Source organism: Adiantum capillus-veneris, chromosome 3, assembly GCF_014529385.1.
Source record: "Adiantum capillus-veneris isolate H3 chromosome 3, ASM1452938v2, whole genome shotgun sequence".
Lineage (NCBI taxonomy): Eukaryota > Viridiplantae > Streptophyta > Polypodiopsida > Polypodiales > Pteridaceae > Adiantum > Adiantum capillus-veneris.
The window spans coordinates 80691585-80719132 of NC_140933.1; the positions used below are offsets into that span (position 1 = coordinate 80691585).

General features: G+C 44.2%; 1 protein-coding gene across 1 annotated transcript in view; it reads right to left on the reverse strand.

The window, feature by feature from the left end:
* The window catches only part of CSD2 (copper/zinc superoxide dismutase 2), a 37648-nt gene extending 17120 nt beyond the window's left edge, over positions 1-20528 (reverse strand). The window contains exons 1-7 of the mRNA XM_086508798.1: positions 20203-20528; positions 813-874; positions 672-711; positions 504-599; positions 386-417; positions 212-287; positions 68-121 (exon numbers count right to left, since the gene is read on the reverse strand). Coding sequence (XP_086364924.1) covers positions 68-121; positions 212-287; positions 386-417; positions 504-599; positions 672-711; positions 813-874; positions 20203-20440 — 598 coding nt within the window. The 5' untranslated portion in view covers positions 20441-20528. The remainder of the gene's footprint in view (positions 1-67; positions 122-211; positions 288-385; positions 418-503; positions 600-671; positions 712-812; positions 875-20202) is intronic.
* Positions 20529-27548: the final 7020 nt, after the last annotated feature.

Consider the following 27548-nt stretch of genomic DNA (forward strand, 5'->3'; position numbering starts at 1 on the left):
AGCTTGCATCGTCTCTGCAAGTTATAAACACTCAAAAAGTCCAAGTATGGGAACCAGATACACATACCACAGGCAAGACGACCACCAGCATTTCCAGTAGTAGAACTTAATTCATGGCCACCTGCAAAAAGCCAGAAACATGAGCAAAGGTGTAGCTGATCAACAACAAATGTTCCAATTGGAAGCTAAAGAATAGTGAGAACAAAATTACCCTTCCCAAGGTCATCTTCCAACTCGTGAACTACAAGAGCTCTTCCAACCACTGAGTTTGTCCCGGATAGTGGAATCTAGCAGGCCCATCATTAATTAGCATTCAAAAACGTGAATATTATAGACCTTCATACAAAACAAAACAGCTCGCATAAGTAGCACAGCTATGTGTCACCTGGGAATCAACTATGGTGACCTCCACCACTCCTGTTGCAATGAAAGAAACAAAATGTCACTTTCCCAAAACATGGGGACCCAAATAAAAAGAATAAACATTGGAGACTCATGCACACCCTTGTCATCCGCCACAACATTCCCAAGATCACCAGCATGTCGGACATCATCTTCAGGAGCACCATGTGTTAAGCCCTTTGGGTTGAAGTGGGCGCCTGACAGTAAGGCAGAGACCTTAAGTGCCTTAACTTTTTACAACACATATTTCAATGAAATTAGAACTAAACCTGTTGAAAGACAACCATTCGTGGTATCCCCAAACTCGTGCTGCATGTCCACCAGGCACATAATTCCCAAACACAAGCACACATAAGCATAGATTCACAAGAAACCCAAAAGAGCTTAAAAACGGGTAGAACAATTCTTACCAGATGAAAGCCATGTTTTCCCGGAGCGAGCCCAGAAATCAAAACCTTCACAGTTGTTGGACCTATTCATATCCATGATCAAATTAAGATCACATAAGAATAGACAAGCTCTCTCCAGAAAGTCCCTAAGTCATATATTGCTCTTTTACCACTTCTTGCTGCTTTCAAGCACATCCTCTTACCTAGAACCATGACTATCTTCAAATTGAGATAACAGATTGCCTGCCCCCCTCCCGCCAGTGCCCCATGTTGATTGAGTGCTCGCAATAAATTGAAGGCTTCTACCCTTATGATACACAAATATGTGTAACTGTAGACATTTGAAAAAATACTGACCTCGAAATTTGAACAATCTCTGCCCCTCTCACAGGCAGCAAGTTATGGTCCCCCAATACAGACCAGAAAAACTGTAAACCTCAACGAGTCCAGGATAAGCCCAGATTTACCCGACTTATGGTAGTCACCCACAGGACAATTTAACCATCAGCTCCATCATGCATAGTAATGATTAAATACTACTACATCCCCACTAACGCCATTGGTGCCCAATAGTGAGTGTAGAACTAGGTACCAATATATGCTCCCACACACCCACACCACACACATACACGAGCATACATCAATACAAAGATCTGCGTACTGAGTTTCTGTCGTAACTCTAGAGATGCACGGTAGACTAATGTTAGAGTTCACGCATCTCTCTGAATTCATCTAGTCGGTCACAGTTTCTCCTAGTAGCACGTGTTAGGGAGTGAGGGCTGTTTTGTGACTGTGCTCGGCCGGTGTGAGGTAGGTTTCTCATGTCGGGTTATGTCTAGCCATGTTTAGCCTTGGGTTATTAGCTTGGTTCCATGGCCATGCGGGCTCCTGATGCCCCAGGTATTTTTCCCGAGTGCACTATGTTTCTCACCTGCCCATTCCCCTAGCTTTCCCTATTTTTGCCCCATTTCCACAATCGTGAGGGCTGGGAGTCTTGATCGGGCAGCATCTTTGATGGTGTATATAGGTGAGAGGGGGGGTACCCTTACAGACCAACCCCAGAGGGGGGCACCCTCTCAAAAGTGCCCTTTGTTAGATTTACACCACTTTGTTGCTTCACTCAGGTCTAGGGCATACATGTACGGCTAATATGTCTCTAGGCTGGCCACCCACTGCAATGTCCGGCCGCCCAATTTTGGGCCAGCCGTCCACCTTGTATGGGCACTCTATATTCCTTACTTTATGCTGGGTTGTGGGGATTTTCTCTGCATTGCCCTACCTCCCCTTGGGCACCTATATATGGGGCTAAGGGGGGTAGCCACTTCTCAGTCATAAGTCATCTGATTGTATAGAAAGGGTCTTCTGCTCTGATAGTCATGGGGGGGCTGATCGCCCCTCTTCCCCTACACCAACGTTTTGTGTTCTCTGTCTCTCTTCTCTCTCCTCTCTAACGCTTCCACACACGCGCACTCTCACACGGTATCAGAGCTCAGGCATCACATGGTATCAACAACTTCAGCTTTTCCATGCTTTGGGACCGGGCGCATCACCTTCTGCATCAGGTTCTCCCTCCCAAGAAAAAGATCAGCCAGCATTTTGCATCAACCAGGGAGGCGATAAAATTTGGAGCTTTTCTGTCACAGAGAAACCCTTCTCCACCTGCATTTTTGCTCTCCCACATGGCGATCACCTCCAGGCAGCAAGCATTGGCCTCTACAGGCTTTTTCATTACGGAAAACCACCTCCCTACCACCTGCGTTTTTGGGAGCATCTGCGTTTTCAGCCAGCAGCTGCGTTTTTGGCAGGCTGCTGCGTTTTCAGCACAGGAGCCAAGAGGGGAGCGCTTGGCCACACCATCTACGGATCTTGCCTACCCCACCTGATTCCCGTCCTGATTCCTCTTCATCTGCTACAGATTTCAGGCATGCACACCTGCTGTTTTCTATGTTTTCAGCCCACTTTGGGTTGCCGCGTTGATTTCCCACCCTCTCCAACGCTCCGCACCTCGCCAGGTTCAACTAATGACGTGGCAAAGCAGTACGGATCTCCGAACTTTGCGCTGACTATTGACGTGGCAGCCTGTACAAATTTTCGGATTTTACGCTGGCCTGCTGACGTGGCAGCCTGTAATAATTTCCATGATTTACGATGGCCACTTCTCAACGCTAGCTTAGGGGACCGGTTGCTTTTGAGTTTGACTGTTTTTCATGTAACTGCTTTTCAAGGCCAAGGGCCTTCAAATATGTGCAGAGGGCTCATTCTTTGGCATGCTTCAATATGAAGGTGCAGAGGATGGAGTACCGGCGTTGTGCAGAATTCAAGTAATATAAAGAAATACCGAAAGGGGCACCAAGGTTTGGGGCCAATACTCTCAGGGGTGGAACTCCGCCACTCCCCGTCTCGTGTGTCATGCATCTCTTTCAGCTTAAATTTGTTCAGATGTTATTGAAGTACTTAAAGTTGTTCAATTTGTTCTTTTCTGTTGGCACGTGGAGCCCATCTTGTGACAGTGGTATCAGAGCATCAGGCGTGTGCTTTTCTAAAAGCATACCGGTCCTACAAAAGAGGAGACAGAGCAAACCGGCACTTCTGAAGGCTACTGGAATTTTATTTGAAGAATCTTCGTGCTGTGACCCTGGACTTATTAGCCACTCCCACCCTTACTCATCGCGGATCGGGCGCACTCCCATCTTCACCGCTCTGTCCTACAACGCATAAGCCATAAAGAACCCAAGACATGGCGTTCATGGATTCAGCAGAATATCTGCAGTTTTTTCTGGACGAGCTTCACAACATTCTTTCGCGGCATCCTTAGCAAAATCTTCCGATGTTGCAAAGTTTTCAACAATTTTTGAATTACATGTTACCCCTCTGATGCCCCAGGTGGTACCTCCTCCTCTGGCACCCAAAAGTACGAGAGCTTCCAACCGACAATCTTCCCAATCGTCTGTTCCCGTCGGGGGAGTCTTCAGGAATATGGTGCAACCATCTGACCCTGATCCAGTGCAACCACCTTTGCCACCGTCATTGCCCCCACCTCCCTCACCACCACCGCCACCAGGTTACAATGGTTAGAGCCTATATGGATATCCTTATTATCCGTACTTGGGATACGCGCTTAACCAACCCAAAGATTTCAAGGATGGTGGCACGACAATCAATTTTTTCACTTTTTTTGGAAGGAAAGATCAAAAGAAAGCATTGCAATTTCTACAACAATTCGACAACATCTATGCTTTGGGAGACTATACAGAAGAATCCAAGATTTCTTGAGCAGCGGGATTTCTTATAGATAATGTTATGCAATGGTGGAGTCGCGACAAACCGCATGCTCCAAGGACTTGGCAAGCTTTCAAGACAGTTTTTGCACGTAGTTACATGACTTCTATGTTTGAAGTCCGGATGTTGGTAGATTGGGGCAACTTGAAAATGCTTGCCATCGAAACCATGGACGATTATAACCAAAGGTTTCTTCACGTGTACCTTTCGATGTCCTTCCTTTAGGATCGTTCCCTTGGAGGCCCAATGCGAGCGATACACCATTGGACTACCATCACCATTGCAAGAATATTCTCTCTCCAAGCAAGTCTCCACCATGCAAAGCTTATTATGCTACAGTTGGCTACAAACTGATGAAGGGAAAGCTAGAGTTTACCACAAAAGAACTTCCGGCCACTAACCACAACTCTCGGTAACAACGAGCAAATTCTCGAAAATCAACCGCAAAGGCCTCGTTTAACACCTCAACAATGAGACACCTCACTACAAGAAGGTCGATGCTTTTGATGCTTTCTAACAGGGCATAGCCATTCTAGTTGTCCCCATCTCATTGATAGACCAACGGAGCCGACGCCCGCACCAAGGTCGACAGAACCCTAGCGCCACCTCCAGCTAAGAGAGCTAGACCCAATACTAGACTAGTCCCTGATATCTATGGCATACTCCTTGAGAGTACAAATGAATTGTGCCGAGCATATGGCAAAGTCAATGGCTTCAAAGCCCTTATTTTCTTTGACCCCGTAGCTACAGAGAACTTCATCCATCCAAAATTCTTGAGGCAAATGCACTTTGATTTGATTCACACGGTGGAGAAATTGAAGGATGAGCTAGCCACGGGGCAAACTCAGAAAGTGGTACCGCTCATTGGTGCTCTTCCAGTGGCTATCCAAGATTATCATGGAAAAGCTGCTTTCCACATTATAAAGTTGGGCAATTGCGACGTTCTCTTGGGCATGCCCTGGCACGAAAAGAATGATGCGACTCTCCAGGTTCGGAACTCAACCATCACCGTGATGCAGAAGGTGTCACAAACTGCTGACGTGTCAGGTCACTTCAGAGCAAAGCCAACCTTTAGATCACGGCCGAGAGGCCTAGGCCCTAAACCCTAAGAAGAACAAACACAGAAGAAGAAGTCCTGCCAACTTATGGGACCCCGTTCGATGGGGCCCAAGTGACATAAAGGCATATAAAGCAGAACCCACACACACACAGAAGGATTTGCGCTAGTCTGATGACATGGCAACTGTACGGAAAACCCTGATTTTGCGCTGACATGATGACGTGGCAGACTGTACGGATTTTCGTATTTTGCGTTGATTGCTGACGTGGCAGTTGTACGGATTCCGTGATTTACGTTGGCAGCTCTTGGGTTAGTTGCTTTTGAGTTTGAAGCTTTTCACTGTAATTGCTTTTCAGGCCAAGGGCCTTTAAATATGAGGCTAGGGCTCATTCTCTGACATGTTTCCTGGAGAAGGTGCAGAGTCTGGAGTACCGGCTTGTACTGTGTTGATGCAATATAAAGGTATACCGATAGGGGCGCCAAGGTTTGGGGCCAATACTCTCTGGGGTGGAATTCCGCCACTCCGTGTTGCGTGTCGTCTCTCTCTCTCTTGGTTCAATTGTTATTGAAGTGCTAATCCGAAAGCTACTTCTGTGACAAAATGTAGAGTAAACTCTCACGATCAGTGAAGACCGTGAAGTCGGCTCTAAGTAGGTAATGTTGCCACTAAGTAAGAGCATGGATCACTGGCAAAAGCTCTCTCTCATAAATCTCGGCTGTCAATTCTGGCCTTGAAAACAATCAGCTTTCATAGGCAATCACATGGTCTTCTTGCATTAAGACCGCTCCCAAACTACGACCACAAGCATCACAGTATACTTCAAATGACTTTTGCAAGTCCGGCAAAGTCAATACTGGTCCAATAGTCAATTTCTCTTTCAGTGTCTAAAAGGCAGTCACCTCTGTCGATTCCCACGAGAAAGGGACTCCTTTCTGTGTCAATATGTGCAAAGGGGAAGCTACCTCTACAAACTTTCAAATGAAACGCCAGTAATACGAACACAAGCCCAAGAAGCTTCTAACTTCATGAACATTCTTCAAATCGAGCCAATCACGTATAGTTTCAATCTTGACCGGGTCCATCTGTACTCCTGTTGTGGAGACGTTGTCCCCCAAAAAGTGTATCCCCGGCAAGAAAAATTCACTCTTTTTGGCATTGATAGCTAACTTGTGATCCCGCAATGCCTAAAAGACCTATAGCAGAAGGTGTCTATGTTCTGCATCATCCTTGGAGAAGACTATAATGTCATCAAAGAAAGTGCCGGCAAATGATCTATACTCTCGAAAAATCCTATCCATCATTCGGTTGAAAGTCGCTAAAGCATAGGTAAGGCCATAAGGCATCACCAAAAATTCATATAAACCGAAGCTTGTCCAAAAGGCTGTCTTATAGACATCTTCCGGAGCGATTCTGATATGATGATATCCGCTTTTCAAATCAATCCTACTAAAACAACAGGATCCCAAAAGTCGGTCAAGAATATCATCGATTGTCACGTGACACATCCAACCCTATGTGTCCGTGGACAAGCTACAACACGACAAGGGTTCAGTCAGTCCAGTCAGTCTAGATTTAGAAGTGATCTGGCACAGACCGTGCATGTCTAGACACTCCTCATCTTCAGCACTTTCGCGACACAATTTATATCTCAAAAGAAGAAGGGAAAACATAGCCTGGCTAGTCCGCCAACACGATGAGGGAAAACTCTTCAAGAATTATTGGTTTCCACGATCAGTAGATGCCTTAGAAGCACGTTGTGGTTGGCATTCAGCTATGCACCCACCTATAGTGAGCATGATCACTTGCTCAAATGGAGCACGCTTTTGTTCAGTGGCTTGACACGTCAACAATTTGTGACAGATAATTTGGTCAAGGGCATTTTTTTACTCTCGATGCAAAGTGGATAGGAGAGAAGAACTTTGGTTTCCACGATCAGTAGATGCCTTAGAAGCACGTTGTGGTTGGCATTCAGCTATGCACCCACCTATAGCGAGCATGATCACTTGCTCAAATGGAGCAGGCTTTTGTTCAGTGGCTTGACACGTCAACAATTTGTGACAGATAATTTGGTCAAGGGCATTTTTTTACTCTCGATGCAAAGTGGATAGGAGAGAAGAACTTTGCAAATTCTCTTCAGTTCTGAGCTCTACCTTGAAGCTATTGGATTATTGACAATGTCTGTGCTAAAAGTTATCGATAAATCGGCACGTTGAATTTGGTGCAGTACGGCTGCACAAAAGGCAAGTCACTCTACATCTTCACAAATTGCCTAGATTGAATGCAGTCACTAATTTCTCCTTGAGATTTTAGGGATACTCACACGTTTATAGTATGACTATATGAAAAGATCTACATTGAATTAGAAATTTCTTTGATTGAACTAATGATATGTGCTCGTTTATGTATATATTGTTAGAGACATGTAGAGAAGGATGAAATGTCTACAATTTGATTTGAACTTAGTGCATCTAATATCTACTAGAGATCAACGAGATTTGGATGATGGCTAAGTGAATGAGGACTGAATATGATTCTAGTGCATCAAGGTTTCTATTTGCATGAGATGATTGGATACAATAGAGTCACATCCCGTTAAGAAAACAAAGTATTGTGGTACATACTGGTAGGTTCCTTATTTTATTCACATTCCTGTAGATTCCTCCGCATAGATTCCTCCCAACCATTGAGCCTCGTCTGCAATAGTGAGCAAAATAACCAACCATAAGCAGGCTTCGAACCTTCGTCCATCTCAAACAGCAGCCTAAAGTTGTTGAGCTAACCAACACAGCTCAACTGGCTTTCTGCCTGCGATAGGCACCTCTTTCTTTTTAGAAAAAAATTCATGTCCTGGCCTGCGCTACTCAGCACAGCCCTGCCCTGTCGGAAACCTTGCCTGGCGCTCAATCATGCTGGTGGCGTCGCTGCCATGCAGTTGCACATTCAACAAAGGCCCTTCCCTTTTTTGCAGCTCCACAATCGGCACCCGTTGAAGATTCGCTGGACTCCGCCTGCGTTAATTTCGTTGGACTTCGCTTGGCATCTGTCCAGATTCCAACTATTAACGATTTTTTAAAAATCGTTGACACATACTTGTATCCTTGTTCTATTAGTCTTAAATTTTTTAAGTGTGTTTTCCTTTCGCAAAACAAGATAGCTAGAATAGTGCACCTTAGTAATGTCATCAATCAATAGTCCCAGGTATTGTGGATCCACACGGTGGGTTAAAACATAGATAGTGAACACTCCCACCTAGATAACCCTACAAGGTACCTATGACTTGTAACTCGTGCATATCGAGATCATAATTACACATAGAAAGGGTTGATGTCTTAGAGTGTGGGCTAGAAGAATCGACCCTTGCAATCAATAAGATAGCATGATTATGAAAGATAGCTCATTGCGCACATGTGGGTTGAATGTTTTGAATGCTTCCAGGTTTTCAGAAGCATCTTGGATTTACGTTTTAAAGCTAGAATCGTGATATACACGAAAAGAACTTTCATTTCACACCCATATTGATAGTTCTTTTATTGAGCAATTTTCCAAAGAAGAAAGTAACCTAGAAGCTTCTAGAAGATTCTGTTCTAGACGGGGGAATCTAGGAGGACAAGTAGAAGGACACTTCTTGCAAAGCTTTCAAAATTTGAGACACTTATCCACTCTTTTTGACCGTTGAAAGAACACTTCTTGTAAAGATTTTCAAAGTTGGGACATTTGTCACACATGCATCAACCTTTTTGACATATGGCTCGACAAAGACTTGTCCCCATGCTACCTAGCTTATCGTTTTTGCTCATAAAGCAACTCCATCTATAATGTTAGGTGCAGTGGAATGAATGTTTACACTTTGCTCAAGATGAGTGCTTCGAATTGTGCTCAAGGTTCCTTTTGTTCTTATAGTAGGTAGAGCCTTCCGTTCTTGATGAGAGAATGCTATGATCACAACAAAGTGAGTGGACACTGTGCGTGCAAGTGTATGAGACTGAGAGATAGAGAGAGGAGAGATACGACACCAGAGTCGTTGTAAAACCCTCCTCCGAAGGCCCCACTTTCGTCGGCGAGAGTGGTCTACTTATGATTGCACAAACTGGTACAAATTGTATAAATGTGACTGATGCAAGTCTAGGCTCTGTCTCGGCGATGACGACACGACGAGACCGACCCAAGGGCTGAAATCTGCAATCTTTTATTTGCAGTCCAAAAACGATATGGGTTGAAATTTGCGGCTAGTCCAAAAACGCTAATTATGGGGGCTGTTTTCTGTGAATCTTTGACGCTGAAAATCTGCAGGTTTAGGGTCGAAAACAAAGGTTCGTAAGGGCTGAAATCTGAGGTTCTTACCAGGCTGAATCTGCTACTTCTTTATGGGCTGAATCTGCTACTCTTCTATTGCTGAAAATCGGCGAAGGCTGAAAACTGCAACTGCGGAGATCTTCAAAAACGCTAGGGCTGCTGATGGCAAATACGCTAGCTTGTCTGCTTCTTCTGGCGATGGATGATGATGCAAAACGCTAGTGGTTGGGAGGTATGGCGATGACTGCTGATGCACAAAACGCTAGGCAAGGGGTCTTCAAAAACACTAGGGGAGGTTCTGCTTCTTGCTTGGAGAAAATCCACCAAGAGTCTTGTTGAGAAGTTGCCTGTTGAGCTTGGCACCTGTTGCCTCTTCTGCCATTTAGTGCTAGTCTAGGTTTGCTTATATACAAACTTACTCAATTTGCCCTACCTACTTTCCAACAAAAGTCACTTAAAAATAATAGGTGAAAAATGTCAAAAAGAGGTAAAATAGGCTAAATGCACTGGAAAATTCCCCTAAAGGATTCTGATGGGAATTCTTATGATCATGCTGTGTGTAACTAGAGGATATGCATCTACACTAAGTGACTGGGCATGCACAGTCTACGAATAGACTCACAAAAGTGTCAGATCACTTCTAATCTAGACTAACTGGACAAACTGAATCCTGATCATGTTGTAGCTTGTCCACGGACACATAGGGTTGGATGTGTCACGTGACATCCCCTCCTTTTCAAAGTGAGATACTGGTACCGAACTGTATGGCGTCGAGGGAGATCGCCAATAGCATCCGGAATCCTGGAAGGGACTCTTCGTCGGCCCACTATGATGTGTGGGTCGTGCGGTACTTGAACTTCATAAAGGTCTGCAACGCTTGCTTCTTTGGGCCGTGCCGAAAGCGACACAAAGTCTTCTGTGGCTCCTTCGATGCTTCAACTTCGTCTAGAGTCATGCTTCTTTCTTCTTCAAAAATCTCCATGGCGAAAAATTCTTGAAACCACCTCCAACACAAAACCATGAACATACCTATTCCAAGTGGAAAAAATCTTGTCTTCCTCAAAGACTGTGCATGCAATGTAGATGAACAAATAGACGGAGTGCCAAACCATTAACCACACACACGCAAACAATGAGATCGAATCTTTCTCGTTTGATCTAAAGCAATCAACTGTGGCAATTCAAAACGGAAATGCCCATGCTTGGTGCTCATACGTTCATGTGCTCTTTCTACAATTGTATCGTGCCAAGGAAGAGACATGGAATGTGACTTCCTTGAATGCATACTTTTCCGCTTTTCATGAACAATCCGCATACATTCGTGCTCATTCATGAGTGAAACGTGCTCAACGTACAATATGCCATGCCTAATAAAAGGGATCACAAAAAGACGCTGACTAAAATATAGGAAACGATCACGAATGAACACTTGAACAATGCGTGCGTATCAATCATGCGAACACATAATACTTCCTGTGAGGGTTCTTTGGACCTAGGCTCGAGAGCCAAGATCGAGTCTTCGTGATTGATCGAATCTGCAACGAGGTTAGCTTCGCTAGAAAAAGCATCCACTAACACATCATCCTTGTGAACAATCACATCATCTTCATGCAACTCATCATGCTTGTGAGAAATCACATCTTGATCATGCAAATCATCATGCTTATGAGAAATCACACCTTGATCATGCAAATCATCATGCTTATGAGAAATCACATCTTGATCATGCAAACCATCATACTCATCATTATCATCCAAATCATCATGCTTATCATTGTCATTCAAATCATCATAATTCTCACAATCATGCTTTGGAGAAGAAGAGACTGAGAGAATCTCCTTTTCTTGATTCTATTGCATCTGTGCCTGCGTTTGAGAAAAGAGTTGCAACAGCTCTTGCATTCTTGCTTTGGTCTCACAATCAATTCTGCTTGTCTTGCTTTGTTCTCACGATCAAATTTGGCTTCACTTTCTTTTTCTTCCAAGTCGTACTTGCGCTCTATGGCTGCCATTTCTTCTTCGTAGTCACAATCTATGGCTGCCATTTCTTCTTCGTAGGCCTTTCTTTCTGCTTCTCTTTCTTGGTCCAACTCCTCCATAGGAGTTAGCACAATCCTTGACGTAGATGGGGAAGGGGGAGGGTCGGAAAAACCTCCTGGTGGGGAAAATTCTTCTTCACCTCTCTCATGCTCATCATCTCCAAGCGAAGTATCCATTCCGCTTCGAGTGATGACCATCCACTGAAGTCGTGGGTTCTTGTGAGTTCTTGTGGGTTCTTGTGGTCTTGGTTGTTAAGTTCATGAGGAACTTGGGTTCTTGGGGTCTTGAGTTCTTGGGTTCTTGAGGGTCTTGAGGTTCTTGAGGTTTTCTTTCGCTTGAGAAGGATCTTCTCTTCTTCACCCGAGTTCTACTCCTTTCCGCAGGCGCATCCTTTGCGGCCTTGCGCTCACACCAAGGTTGCTTTTTCCCACCCCACGTCGATTGGCCGACCGCTAAGTGCACAGTCCGCTCTCGATGAGTCAAAAGAGGCACAAGGGGAGGCTGGACAAGCCCTTCTTTCCTTGGATTCCTGTCACTCTCCAAAAACACGACTAGGAATCGACACGCCCAAGCGAACTTGGGTTCGTGCGACCGCAACAAGCAAAAAAAAAAAATCTTGTGATTCTTGTGGTTCTTTCCTTGAGTGATACAGAACACTGCCAAAGCTATGATACCAATGTTAGGTGCAGCGGAATGAATGTTTGCGCTTTGCACAAGATGAGTGCTCCGAACTGTGCTGAAGGTTCCTTTTGTTCTTATGGAAGGTAGAGCCTTCCATTCTTAATGAGAGAATGAGAAGAGAGATACGACACCAGAGACGTTGTAAAACCCTCCTCCGAAGGCCCCACTCTCGTCGGCGAGAGTAGTCTACTTATGATTGCAAAAGCTGGTACAAATTGTATAAATGTGACTGATGCAATTCTAGAGTCTGTCGGCGATGACGACGGGAACGGCGACACTGACCTAAGGGCTGAAATCTGCAATCTTTTATCTGCTATCCAAAAACGCTATGGGCTGAAATCTGCGGCTAGTCCAAAAACGCTGATTATGGGGACTGTTTTCTGTGGATCTTTGACGCTGAAAATCTGCAGGTTTAGGGCTAAAAACAGAGGTTCGTAAGGGCTGAAATCTGAGGTTCTTACCGGGCTGAATCTGCTACTTCTTTATGGGCTGAATCTGCTACTCTTCTATTGCTGAAAATCGGCGAAGGCTGAAAACTGCAAATGCGGAGATCTTCAAAAGCGCTAGGGCTGTTGATGGCAAATACGCTAGCTTGTCTGCTTCTTCTAGCGATGGATGATGATGTAAAACGCTAGTGGTTGGGAGGTATGGCGATGACTGCTGATGCACAAAACGCTAGGCAAGGGGTCTTCAAAAACACTAGGGGAGATTCTGCTTCTTGCTTGGAGAAAATCCACCAAGAGTCTTGTTGAGAAGTTGCCTGTTGAGCTTGGCACCTGTTGCCTCTTCTGCCATTTAGTGCTAGTCTAGGTTTGCTTATATACAAACTTACTCAATTTGCCCTACCTACTTTCCAACAAAAGTCACTTAAAAATAATAGGTGAAAAATGTCAAAAAGAGGTAAAATAGGCTAAATGCACTGGAAAATTCCCCTTAAGGATTCTGATGGGAATTCTTATGATCATGCTGTGTGTAACTAGAGGATATGCATCTACACTAAGTGACTGGGCATGCACGGTCTACGAATAGACTCACAAAAGTGTCAGATCACTTCTAATCTAGAATGACTGGACAAACTGAATCCTGATCATGTTGTAGCTTGTCCACGGACACATAGGGTTGGATGTGTCACGTGACATAAATTTAGCCTTTGTGCCCTCATTTGAGGATCATCTACTTGCCAAATATCCACTCTTATCATTAGTCCAACAGGCCTCTTCGCTATCGCCATCATCTCTCTCTGCATCTATCAACAAACTCTCTCCTAAGTAAACCATTCTCTCTCTCTCTCTCTCTCTCTCTCTCTCTCTCTCTCTCTCTCTCTCTCTCTCTCTCTCTCTCTCTCTCTCTAGCTTACTGATTTTCAGAGAGCAAATCTACCAATCAGAAAATTCAGCTCTAATATTGAAACTTCAAGCTCTCGCTCTCTCTCTCTCACCATGAATGCAACCAAGAAGATGGACTGTTGTTCTATCCCAAAAACCAGTTGAATTTTCTCTTTGTAAATATGTTGAAATCATCTAATATGTTGTTTGTTTTTATGCATGTGCACATAACATCTTGCATGATCCACGAGTGTGCGTCTACTTAAAACTCACTCTTGGGGAGTTGATTGTGACTGAGCTCAATCCTAAGGTACTTGGATTGAGCAAAAATATATTTCCTTCGGGGGTTGCCCATCTTGGACCCTCATTCTGTTCCTTGTCTCCTTGAAGTGGGGTGATTAATATTTCGTCAAGTTCTTCCAATATTGAATCACGAATAAGCACTCGAAGTTCCACAAGGCTCTTACAGGATGTGACTGCACCAAGAGTTCGGAAAGGATGAAGTGGCTTTATAGGGATCTAGATACATCAAGAGTTCTAAACAAGATGAGATTGCTAGATTGAATGATTGAAACACAGTGTTCGATGTGAACTAAGTGTGTGATTTATGGACTGCATGCTCTGTGAATGTATTGTCTTGTGGGACGGTCATGGACATGGTTTTTGCCTGAAATGTGAAAAGAAAGGCAAAACATCCACTGTTGGGTGCATCGGAATGAATGTTGTATTTTCTCAAGATTAGTGATCTTTATTGCTCAAGGTTCCTTTTAGTTCTTAGGGAAAGAGAGAGCTTTCCGTCTTATGGAGAGTGCTATGATCACGAACAAAGTGAGTGGATATTGTGCGTGCAAGTGAATGAGTCTGAGAGAAGGAGAGAGAAGAGATACGACACCCGAGAGGTTGTAAAACCCTCCTCCGAAGGCCCCACTCTCGTCGGCGAGAGTGGTCTATTCTTTGATTGCACAAAGGTGTACAATGCGTATGCAATGGACTATGCAACTTGGTCTATGCCGACGACGATGACGATGACGATGACGATGACGATGACGATGACGATGGCTGAAATCTGGGATCTTCTTGATGCTGAATTTCTGGACTGTTTCGGTGGCTGAAAATGACTGTTTTGGCTGCGTTTTCTTGGCTGAAAAATGAGGTTTCTTAGGGCTGAAAACTGATGGTCTTTACGGGCTAAATCTGCTACACTTCAGGTGAATAATGCCGGTCTTAATTTGCTGCTGAAATCCAAACACGCCAGGGGCTGAAATTGGTCCTTCTGTCGTCGTCGGGGTTCTGCAAATGCAAAAACGCTAGGCTAATCTGCTGTGTCGTGATGATGTCGGGGCTGATCTACTGTGCACAAATCGCCAAGGCTGATCTGATGCAAAAACGCTAGGTCTTCTATGGAGAAAACGCCAGAGGAGTCGCGGGGGTTGGTCTTGCTAAGAAGTTGCCTGTTGAGCAAGGTGCTCCTACTGCCTCTTCAGCTATTTAGTGCTAACTTGGGTTTGCTTATATAGAAACTTAGCAAAATTGCCCTACCTACTTTTGTTGGAAAGTCACTTAAAAATAATAAGTGAAAATCCCAATAAATAGGAAAATAGGCTAAATGCACTCGAAAATTCCCCTAACTGATGCTAATGGATTCTGATGGGAATTCCGATGATCATGTTGTGTGCAACCGGAGGATATGCATCTATGCTAAGTGACTGGGCATGCACGCTCTACGAATAGACTCACAAAAGTGCCAGATCACTACTAATCTAACTTGATCGGACTGACTGAACCCTGCTGTGGTGTAGCTTGTCCACGGACACATAGGGTTGGGATGTGTCACGTGACATCCTCTCCTTTTCAAAGTGAGGTACTGGTACCGAACTGTATGGCGTCGAGGGAGATCGCCAACAGCATCCGGAATCCTGGAAGGGACTCTTCGCCGGCCCACTCTGATGTGTGGGTCGTGCGGTACTTGAACTTCATAAAGGTCTGCAACGCTTGCTTCTTTGGGCCACGCCGAAAGCGACACAGTCGTTTGAATCTCCTTTGATGATTCAACTTCGTCGAGTATCCTGCTTCTTTCATCTTCAAGACTTCATGGCTGAAAATTCCTAAAACCATCTCCAACACAAAACCATGAACATACCCATTCCATGTAAAGTGAAGGAAAAAAATCTTGTCTTCTCTAAAGACTTTGCATGCAATGTAGATGAACAAATAGACGGAGTGACAACCCGTTCATCAAACGCATGCAAACAATGCGCTTGAATCTTTTCTGTATAATCGAAATCAATCAACTATGGCAAATCACAATAGAAATGCCCATGCTTGGTGCTCATACAATCATGTGCTCCTTCGAAAACTGTGTCATGCCAAGGAAGAGACATGGAATGTGACTTCGGGACATCCAACCTTTGCAACTTTACATGAACAATCCGCATACATTCGTGCTCATCCATGAGAGAAACGTGCTCAACATACAGTATGTCATGCCTAAGAAAAGGGATCACATAACGATGCTGACTAAAATACAAGAAACCTTTACGAATGAAACACTCGAACAATGCGTGCGTATCAATCATGCGAACACATAATACTTCCTGTGATGGTTCCTTGGACCAAGGCTCAAGAGCCAAGATCGCCTCTTCGAGATCTATAGAATCTTCATGTGGGGGATCTGTGGACCTCGACTCGAAAGCCAAGATCGATTCTTTTTGAATGATCGAATCGTCCTGTGGGGGTTCTTTAGACCTCGACTCGAAAGCCAAGATCGGATCTTCGTGATTGATCGAATCTACAACGAGGTTAGTTTTCGCTAGAAAAAGCATCCACTAACTCATCATGCTTGTGAACAATCCCATCTTCAACATGCAAATCATCATGCTTGTGAGAAATTACATCTTGATCATGCAAATCATTGTCAATCAAATCATCATCATGCTTCACACAATCATGCAAATCCTGTGTGTCATGCTTAGGAGAAGAAGAGACTGAGAGAGTCTCCTTTTCCTTATCCTGTTGAATCTGTGCCTGTATTCGAGAAAAGAGTCGCAACATCTCTTGCCTTATTTCTTTGTTCTCGCGATCAAACTTGGCTTGCATTTCTTTGTTCTCTCGATCAAATTCTGCTTCTCTTGCTTTGGCTTCCAAACGTGCTTGCTCGCTCTCACGCGCTATGGCTGCCATTCCTTCTTTGTATTCACGATCTATGGCTGCCCTTCGTTCTTCGTAAGCCTTTCTTTCTGCTTCTCTTTCTTGGTCTAACTCCTCCATAGGAGTTCGTGCAATCTTTGTCGTAGATGTGGAAGGGTCGGGAAAAACCTCCTGGTGAGGAAAATTCTTCTTCGCCTCTCTCATGCTCATCACCTCCAAGCAAAGTATCCATTCCGCTTCAAGTCATGACCATTCTGCAATCGCAGGTTCTTGTGGGTTCTTGGGGGTCCTGGGTTCTTAAGTTCTCGAGGAACTTGGGTTCTTGAGGGTCTTGGGTTTTGAAGTTCACGAGGAACTGGGGTTCTTGGGGGTCTTGAGTTCTTGAGGTCCTTGATTTGTGAGAATCTTGGGTTCTTGAGGTCCTTGATTCGTGAGAATTTTGGGTTCTTGAGGTTCTTGAGGGTTTCTTTTGCTTGCAAATCGCGTTGGAGAAGGATCTTCTCTTCACCCGAGTTCTCCCCTTTTTTGCGGGCGCACCCCTTGGCGGCCTTGCGCTCACACCAAGGTTTCTTTTTCCCACCTCACGTCGATTGGCCGGCCGCTAAGTGCACGGTCCGCTCTCAATGAGTGAAAAGAGACACAAGGGGAGGCTGGACAAGCCCTTCTTTCTTGGGATTCCTGTCACTCTTCAACAAAACACGATTAGGAATCGCCACGTCCAAGTAAACTTGGGTTCATGCGATCGCAACAAGCAAAAAAATTCGTGTGGTTCTTGTGCTTCTTTCCTTGAGTAATGCAGAACACTTCCAAAGCTCTGATACCAATGTTAGGTGCAGCGGAATGAATGTTGTATTTTCTCAAGATTAGTGATCTTTATTGCTCAAGGTTCCTTTTAGTTCTTAGGGAAAGATAGAGCTTTCCATCTTATGGAGAGTGCTATGATCACGAACAAAGTGAGTGGATATTGTGCGTGCAAGTGAATGAGACTGAGAGAAGGAGAGAGAAGAGATACGACACCCGAGAGGTTGTAAAACCCTCCTCCGAAGGCCCCACTCTCGTCGGCGAGAGTGGTCTATTCTTTGATTGCACAAAGGTGTACAATGCGTATGCAATGGACTATGCAACTTGGTCTATGCCGACGATGATGACGATGACGATGACGATGACGATGGCTGAAATCTGGGATCTTCTTGATGCTGAATTTCTGGACTGTTTCGGTGGCTGAAAATGACTGTTTTGGCTGCATTTTCTTGGCTGAAAAATGAGGTTTCTTAGGGCTGAAAACTGATGGTCTTTACGGGCTAAATCTGCTACACTTCAGGTGAATAATGCCGGTCTTAATTAGCTGCTGAAATCCAAAAACGCCAGGGGCTGAAATTGGTCCTTCTGTCGTCGCCGGGGTTCTGCAAATGCAAAAACGCTAGGCTAATCTGATGTGTCATGATGATGACGGGGCTGATCTACTGTGCACAAATCGCCAAGGCTGATCTGATGCAAAAACGCTAGGTCTTCTATGGAGAAAACGCTAGAGTAGTCGCGGGGGTTGGTCTTGCTGAGAAGTTGCCTATTGAGCAAGGTGCTCCTGCTGCCTCTTCTGCCATTTAGTGCTAACTTGGGTTTGCTTATATAGAAACTTAGCAAAATTGCCCTACCTACTTTTGTTGGAAAGTCGCTTAAAAATAATAAGTGAAAATCCCAATAAATAGGAAAATAAGCTAAATGCATGGAAAATTCCCCTAACTGATGCTAATGGATTCTGATGGGAATTCCGATGATCATGCTATGTGCAACCGGAGGATATGCATCTATGCTAAGTGACTGGGCATGCACGATCTACGAATAGACTCACAAAAGTGCGAGATCACTGCTAATCTAACTTGATCGGACTGACTGAACCCTCCTGTGGTGTAGCTTGTCCACGGACACATAGGGTTGGGATGTGTCACGTGACATCCACAAAAAGATCAGCGCGATTTGGATGTGATTGCTAAATATGTTACAATAATCATGATTTGTACTTGTTGCGACCCTCGACAAAAATGTGTTTGATCAGTGACTGATGTCCTTGTAGAAGTGCTGGATTTACAGAGTTGTTGCATGCGTATATAGAGTCGGTGTCTACGGAAGAAAATTTTTGTTCTTTGGCTATTTTGCAAACGTAATCAAGGGCGATTACGATTCTTTCAAAGGGGAGAATCTCACGAGTTGGTGATGTGGCAAACCTTTCTCAAAGAATTGGCTAAGAGGGTGGAGATTAAAACTCTAACCCAAGAGATGTGGGCGAGAGGCCTAAGGGATAAGGATTAAAAAACCTAACCTCTACCAACTTGAAGAGCACCAACCGAGGGGCCTACACCTTAAAAACCCCAAAGCAAACACTGAGAACAGATTTTGGTAAATTGCAGACATGCTGACGTGGCAGGTTGTACAAATTCCACAACGCCTAATTTTGGGGCAGATGCTATTGGTATCAAGTACTTTCAGAACTGATGCTTTCTGAGCTTTGCTTTTGGGCATCCGTTGTACTGTTTATAAGGACCCTTGGGGTCTCACGCCGGAGGGCATCTAGATGCAAAGTCTTGAAGAAGAGGACCCTCGGGAGTTGTACATTTGTGAAGCAATAATAAGGAAGTACCGAAAGAGGCACGAGTCTTTTGGCCAGTGCATCTTGGCCTAGAACCCCGTTGTGCCATGCCCACTCTCCCTTTCTCTCTCTCTCTATTCAAGTTCAGTTATTTGGAAGATTTTGACTCGTGCATAGCTATTGATTTTTCACTTGGAGTATCCAAGCTTGTAACACCACTGTTCGATTTTCAACAAGCATATAGTGACCATTTGAGACTCTAAACAACTACAAGACAAGAGAGCTTTGTCCATCCGCCTAAGCAAGCTGCAAGTGTGAACGTACAACGAGTTCCAAATAAGAGTCAAGACATTAAATTGAGATATAAATGGTTTTCACTCTGCAAGAATCAATCCAATAGAACCTGGCAGAAGGCATTCAGGCAATCTAGCTGTTGGTCCATATGTTCCTTGCAACAAACTCATAATCGAGTGCAATTTGCGATACTTTAACTTGGACAAAATTCAGTAGCAAAAAATATGCACACCACTCTGTAAAGAAAGAGAAAAGGAGCAATGGGGGAGTGAAATTTGCAACATAATGGAAAAAGGAAGGAGCTCAAACAGGAAAAGAAGGATCAAAACCTTCATTTACTCCATAACAAAGTAAAATGGGCAACCAAATGACAGAGGATTCGGATAATCAGACGTAAAAAGTTCAAATCGGAAACAGGCAAATCCAGCTAGAATATAGTACATTTCACATTCATTGCGTAAAAGGTATGCTGACTGCAACTCCTCAACCTGTGTGCGCGAGAGAGAGAGAGAGAGAGAGAGAGAGAGAGAGAGTGCATTTAAAAAAAAGTGTGTCTGCATGCATGCGTGTGCGTGTGAGTGTGAGAGAGGGGGGCCTGCTCGCTTGCAGGCGTGAATAGACCGGCCCGCATGTATCTAAACATTAGCTGAACATAAATGTGGTTGCACGTTCACAGAGGAGAGCTGGGCGGATAAACCTGTACTTACCACCCTCCTCCTGAGTGAGATGAACGACGCCTTCGACCTTGGAGTTCCCTTTGAGAACGGCTACAGCCTTCTTGGTGGCTGCAAAGACGACAAGGGGGCGGGCGGAAGGCGTGGAGAAGGAGAGGGGAGATTGTCGAAGAGAAGACCCTGCGAAGGAGGATCGGAGAGTACCAGGGGACGGCAACGCCAGTCCCCGAACCGATGCCATCGCTACGCCTACGCTTGCCGTAGCTGCCATGGAAAGCTTCGTTTCGTGTGCTTCAGAATGGATGAGCAGTAGAACGTGCTTCGAGAATGCCAATCTCAGGATAAGACTTTAACTGGATGCCTCCACGTAGGGTAGAGGAGCCAGTTGTGGTACGGCCCCATAGAAAAGACGCATGAACTCCTAATTTTAATATGTTTGGAGACCATAAGAAACATAAAAAAGTGGAGTTGAAACGGCTGGTTCATAGTAGTTGGAGCCTTTTCTTTGGCCAAGGTGTGGGTTCAAGGCGTTGTGGTTACATTTTACCTCTTTTGGCCCCCATTGGTGTTCTTATTCATGTCGATTTTTGATACATTTGATTTCGAAAATCGCGCCGTGACTACCGACTTTCAAACCCGATCAATCCCAAATTATTTTTTTTGAAAGCTTATGAAAAGGCGATTAAATTGAGCTCGGAGGAGGGAGATTCAAGCTCCCCAAGTTACCCGTCCCCCTACTGGCTCCTCTACCTTAGGCTAAGATCGCTCATTTGGCCCATCATAAAGCGTGGGATTCCGATGGCAAATTCGCCACATGGTAGCACATAGTTCTCCGGTTGTCTTGGGAGGGACACGTGCGACTCACGAGTCGGTGTGCAAGCCACAAATCTGCATCCACCGGACCACCCAGCTCTGCGCACATGCACAAACGGTGGTGCGATGGTGGTGTATTTTATCTGTCGACATTTAGTGCACATGCATACAGCAAGTTGCCGACCGGTAGCACAGAGGTTCGCACGCACTACACAACAACAACATGAAGAAGCATTCACTAAATTTAGTAGTTAATCGTCTCACCATCGCAGCAAACGGCGAGGGGAGCAAAGTGCAGTTCTGTTAGAAACGGCGAAGCTCCGATGGTAAAAGGGTGGGCAAATGTCCAAAAAAAGGATGGACCATCACAGAATCTCCACCCATCGAACGATCCTTTTGAGCGCATGTGCGCACCCTGAGAGAGAGAGAGAGAGAGAGAGAGAGAGAGAGAGAGAGAGAGAGCGAGAGAGCTGTCATAATAATCAATATCTAATTCTCCTAAATGATTTTCTCATGTTAAACTGATCATTTAATATGGGGAAGTTCCAGGGGAGAAAAAGCTAGAATATTGGTTAAGCTAGCAGACCGGCCACAGTAGGGATCCAAAGGAGGGAAAATAGGGATCCAAAGGGGGGGCCATCTGCAAAAGAGCTATGTGCAATAATGGGCTTAAAAGACCCTAAGGTTCAGCCCATTAAGACTTCCAAAATGCTAAGGTTCCAAAATTCAAAGGTTGTGTCTAAAGGTCAAACTTTGGGAAAATTGAATGCTTTGTGTGTGCCCCAAAAGTCTTTAGCAATCCCTACATAGGAGGGGGCGAGCCTTGCTTGTAGGGGATGAGAGAGAAAGTCACACACACACACACACAAGCTCCCTTTACACAAAGGGAATTAGGGACACATGTCAGCTCCCTAGCCCAGATGCCCACAAGGTGTACCCAATTCCTATTGGATAGCCTTGGAGGTGGACCAATGAGAATTAGGCTAGAGTAAATCTAGTTTAATTAATTTAAAAATACTTAATAAAAGAACCAATGAGAATTAAGCCCTCTAGAAGACTATTAGACAGTCTCCCAAGGGGTCCAATGAGCATTCAGCAGCCCAATGGCTTGCGCGATTCCTATTGGCCAGGAGGTAATGGGGTCCAATGAGAGTTTAGTTGAATTATTAAATTACCTAAAGCTCTCACAAAAGGGGAAAGGGGGACACATGTTAGAAGGCTATCACTTATGCTGCTTATTTGTCATTGGCTAGCCCTAGGGAGGTCCAATGAGAGGGTAGCATGAGCAAATAGCAAGAGGGGTCGACCAAGAGAGAGAGAGGGGGCTGATTTTTGGAAGGCATTATCACACACACACACTCACACAATCTCATGTGTGAATAAAAGAAGACTCTCTCTCCTTCTCAAGCTTTAATGGAAAGCTTATCACCTACTTCAAGCTTGTGAGAAGGGAGGCCTACACCAACAACTCTTGGCTTTGTGATGCAAATCCAACCAAGAGCCAAGCTTCAATACATGCTCATCTCCTCTACCATGCTAATTACTAAGCTAAGCTATGCTAATATGAGTGATTATGTGAGGAGATGTACATCTTTCTCGTAAGAATACTCCTTCTTCCTCTCAATCTACTCTCATACCCCGCTAGCTCTCACCATCTTCGAAGGTGTGTGAGGTCTTGGGTCTGAGACTGGAGACAATTGATGTTGTGGTTGATACGTGTTTTGCTTGGTGCATGAAGCTTTCATCTTCATTGCACTAGCTAGTCTTGAAGGAACACAAAGAATTGTATTGTACAATGTCTCTCTTGATGGGAGAAACCATAATACAAAGCCTTTTGGAGGGGGGACCGGCTCCATGTAAATCCGGTCCTCAACTGTTGTCAATAACTTAATTTCTCTCTCTTTTGAAAGTATTTTTCATGCTATCTAACTAGGTGTTATGCTTTTTGTTGCTCTCTCCACCCAAGCACTCTTGTAATTCTCATTAGGAATCTCTTCCAATAAAATGCCCACTATGTTCATGCTAATTTCCTCTACACACAAGCTTTTAGGCCATTAAATATTACAAGAGCTGCCCCCACCGTCCTACTAGCTGGCATCCCGTCTCTCCAACAATGGCATAGTGGGGGGGGGGGGGGGCTTGTTTTTATCCCGCCTTGGGAGTCAGGAGTCAGACCCCCAAGCTATCTTGCGTTTAATGCACTTTTCCTTTCTAAAGTGGCCCTACTCATCTCCACCATATGCATGGTTGTGATGTATCTTATCCCAAAACCATATCCTTTCCTACTATAAGTACCCCCATGGTGGTCAACGCCCCGCTCTGCCCTGTGCACACCATCTTCTTGCTCTGCATAGTGCATATTGTGTTTGCTAATGCTAAGGGCAGGTTTGATCCTATTTACGCCTACCGCCTTGACCCTTGACTTTTATATGCTCAAAAGATTATGTAGCCATCTCCACTTTCTTTCTTTCTCTAGGACTGGTGTTGAGGGAGGACAAGTACGACATCTAAGGCTGTCAAATTTCATCAGTAAACAACCCCACCATAACTAGTGTTCAAGGTTGAGAACCAGACTTATACATGAAGAGACTATACCTAGTCGCAAACATGCTTTAACTTACAGTAAGAAAACTCCAAGTAGAACATTTATTAACAATAGAGCAATGAATGCTTACTAATTGGATTGCTTGTGCTAACGTACGCACTTTGCATATCCTTTAACACAAGATTACACTTTGTAATCTGCCTATCCCCTAGCTAGCAATGTCCGGAATAACCATCGTGGTTAACTTGAAAGATCCACAAGCACCCAAACCCAGTCATGAACTCTATTGGTGATTGGTAGACCCAAAAGTAATCTAATAGAGATACCGCACATAGAGTGCAAAATGCTTCATAAGCAACTAATGTTATGAATATACATGCTGCTCCAAATCAGCCTTTACTAAACACTAGGACCCATAACACCTAGCGTGCATGCATTTAGCAAAAAACAAATTCGAACCTGTATATCCATTATCATCCTTGCCAATGCTTATGGCGAATGTGATGCTCCTAGCACACATGAAAAGGGGAGTGTTAATAGTTCTGAAAAGAATCTAAATACTTGCTATTGCAGTCATTTGCAAGCCTTGCTAAAATGTCGTTTGAACCATAATAGAAGGGGAAACATAAGGCACTTCTAGGTACAAACAATGAAATTGTTTCATTAACAACTCATAGCCTTGCTATATGTATAAATAACCATCTGCAATGTTGTTTAGCAGCACTTGTACCTTAACAAGTCATTTGAAGTATTCGACAATTTTTGGCCACTGAAATTGCTCCTGATACGTCATGCTGAAAACGGTCTAGAAACCATATTTGACCTGCACCTAGGGACATCGTCGCGGCACATAATTGAAGTAGCGGCACCAGTGTCTGTCCCAAAAACTCATATTCTCCACATGCGGAATATGTCTCAAGTAAGGATGTTTGAAAAAAACATCAAGTACGAGATGTACTTGGATATGGAGGTAACTGTAAACATGCATGTGACGTGCGTGAGAGAGACCCTCATTATCCATGCTCCACATTGGCTAAACCAAACTCCTTGAGTTCCTGGACCATGTTGTATCCCATGTGACAACATGTGCCAAATCAAACCCTACAAGTAAGTCCATAATTGTGGAATGCAAAAATTTATTGTGGACACTAAAGCCCAAATTTCTTAGCACTTATGTGACCTTGTCATCTCGCCGAAGAGCAAAAATGGATGAAAACATAGAAGTTTATTCATCCAACTTGAAAAAGTCAAGCAAAGCATATGCAAAAATGGAAAAAACCAAATCATATGTGTACCTGGAGGTTGAACATAGTGTTCACTTACCTGTAGTCAAAGGCACCGGCCTAAATTTCTCGCGTGCAAAGGACTGTATTGGCATAGAAAGATTTTGATAAAATCATGTCTAGTTTCACCTTTCCCGCAAAGAAGTTGGAAAGAGAGAATGATGGGCTGAGGAAACCCCTTATTCTAATGTGTTGTATGCCCCTTGCATATACTCCAGTGTAGACCATGTCTGTGTCATAGCTTATCCTATAATCGTACAACAGTGTACGTGTACAACGCTCTTATAGAGAGAGGTATTATAATTCACATATGGACCCACCTATCGTATACGTGGTCATGAATGTACCAGAGTGACTGAGGTATGGCACTTTGCCTGTGAATATACATTAAAAATGTTTTAACATGTCAGTTATTTACCTCGTCCTGGACAGAGTAGTTAGTGTGATAGCGGAAGCGTATACAATGATGGGTGTTGTGCGTCCATCGTACTAGTATGTCATGCATATATGTCGAAAAATGGAATGATAAGCCCTTGGCTACAATGACTGTCTCAACCATGTGAGCCACTAGTATACGTGCCTTGCATGATTACACTGGCATGGAGACGTCACTTGCGTACTATGAGCTTATCTCCACAAAGTGCCAAAGATGTTTGCCATTATCATTAATCTAAAATCAATCAATAATACCTTGGCACATAAGAGAAGCCGTACTTCACATGAAGACAAGAAAAGCACTTTGCTTTATATAGTGGCTTCTTATGGAGTCTGCCCAAGCAATTTGCTTTGCACAGCAGAGAGATCCTTTCCCAAAAAGAAAAGTAAAACATAGACAAAAACAAACAGAACTTGAAAATTGACTAACCTTGTTGCCCACTTGTGGCCAAGTTTTTGGTAATTCGGTCGAATCCGACTTATAGCCATATGTACCACTTGAGTGAGCTAGCGTACGTATCATATACACCCTCTTGTGATGTAAAAAACTGCAGACATCTCGGCAAGTTTCCCTAAGTTCGTATGCTCCTAGCATATCCCAAACGTGGAAGTCTTGTCTTTGCATGATACTTCTCAGGAGACCCACTTTGGATGCTACCATTGCTCATAGCTACAGATACTCTTGCTCATAGACAAATGTCATAGCAAAAGAAAGTCGACCTTGTCGAGCATTTACTGAGAATTGACCTTGTCGAATTGGACCACATAGCAAAAACAAATTGCAAAATATGTACCACGTACGTGCTTGGTGTGATTACGTTGTCCTTGACATATACGTAGATATGGAGCCCTGTTCTTGGAAGCCTTGCTTCCTCCCTCCAAGACGTATCAAAGATGTTAGGTAACAATATCTATGGTCAATAAGTGCATGGAGCCTTGCTCCTCCTCATTGCATGACTAAAACGAACAACAAGAAACAATGACCATATTGCATCGATGCCAGAGAAGTTACCGAGGAGGTTTACAAATCAGAGGCCATGCCTGACTTGCCCGTATTGCTAGTGATAGCCGGTTTTAGAAAATCAAAAAAAGAAGAAGAAAAAAACCGCTTCTTTTCCCCTCTGTCCTCATGGCCTCTAGCACCTTGAAAAGAAAAAAAGAAAATCAAAAAAAGAAGAAGAAAAAAACCGCCCTCATGGCCTCATGGCACCTTGAAAAGAAGGTTGCACGACCTTCGGCCATGGGTACTAACCCCAAAGGGGAGCCTTATAAAAAAAAACGTTTTTTTTCCATAGCAAGCAGGGCCACCACCTTCTCCTCCTTGCGCTCGCAACGGGGCCACCACCTTCCCCCTCCCCCCCTTGCTTGGTGCCACCACCCTAGGCCACCACTAAAACTCTCTCTCTCTCTCTCTCTCTCTCTCTCTCTCTCTCTCTCTCTCTCTCTCTCTCTGACGGCTCAGCTGGCCCGCCTCCGCCCCCCGTACTGAAAGGTCATAGGGAGATAGACATGCCAATAACCACCCAACCATACCTATATATAGGCCCTTGTCCCTCTGGCTCTTAGCTATATATAGCCCATGTACCGCATGTGTATCCATCGGCCCTTGGCCAGGACCGTGCCCGCCTATAGTCCTACCCTTGGCATGACATTACTCCCCCCTCGGAGAAGCGTTTTTGTCCGCGAAAACAAAAGTGGTAGGATCTTCATAAGAACACTAATGTTTTCCAGAGTGGTATCCTTCATGGATCCAACTATTTGTTTGACCAAAACACGGTACAATAGGAGGTTCAATGAAATCAAGAATAACATCGTGATTTTGCACATTGTTGTCCTTTTGGAACCATCTAGTGTGTAGAATCCATTTAGAATGCACATGAGCATGCTTAAACGAGTTATCACAACAAAGATGTACCTGTAACTTGCTGACGTAACTCATCGGTTTAGTTTAAGTCCTTGACTTGTTCTCAAATTTCATCAGTGAACAACTCCACCATAACTAGTGTTCAAGGTTGAGAACCTGATTTAAACATGAAGAGACTAAACCTAATTGCAAACATGCTTTATTTGATGGTAAGCAAACTCCAAGTAGAGCAATAAATGCTTATTAATTGGATTGCTTGGTGCTAATGTACGCACTTTGCATATCCTTTAGCACAAGATTACACTTTGTAATTTGCCTATCCCCTTGGATAACTGACAGTACTGAGGCGTGTTTCCCCCACGGTTTACAGACAGGCTTTCCAGATGACTGGGAATCAACAATGTCCAGAATAACCATCGTGGTTAACTTGAAAAATCCA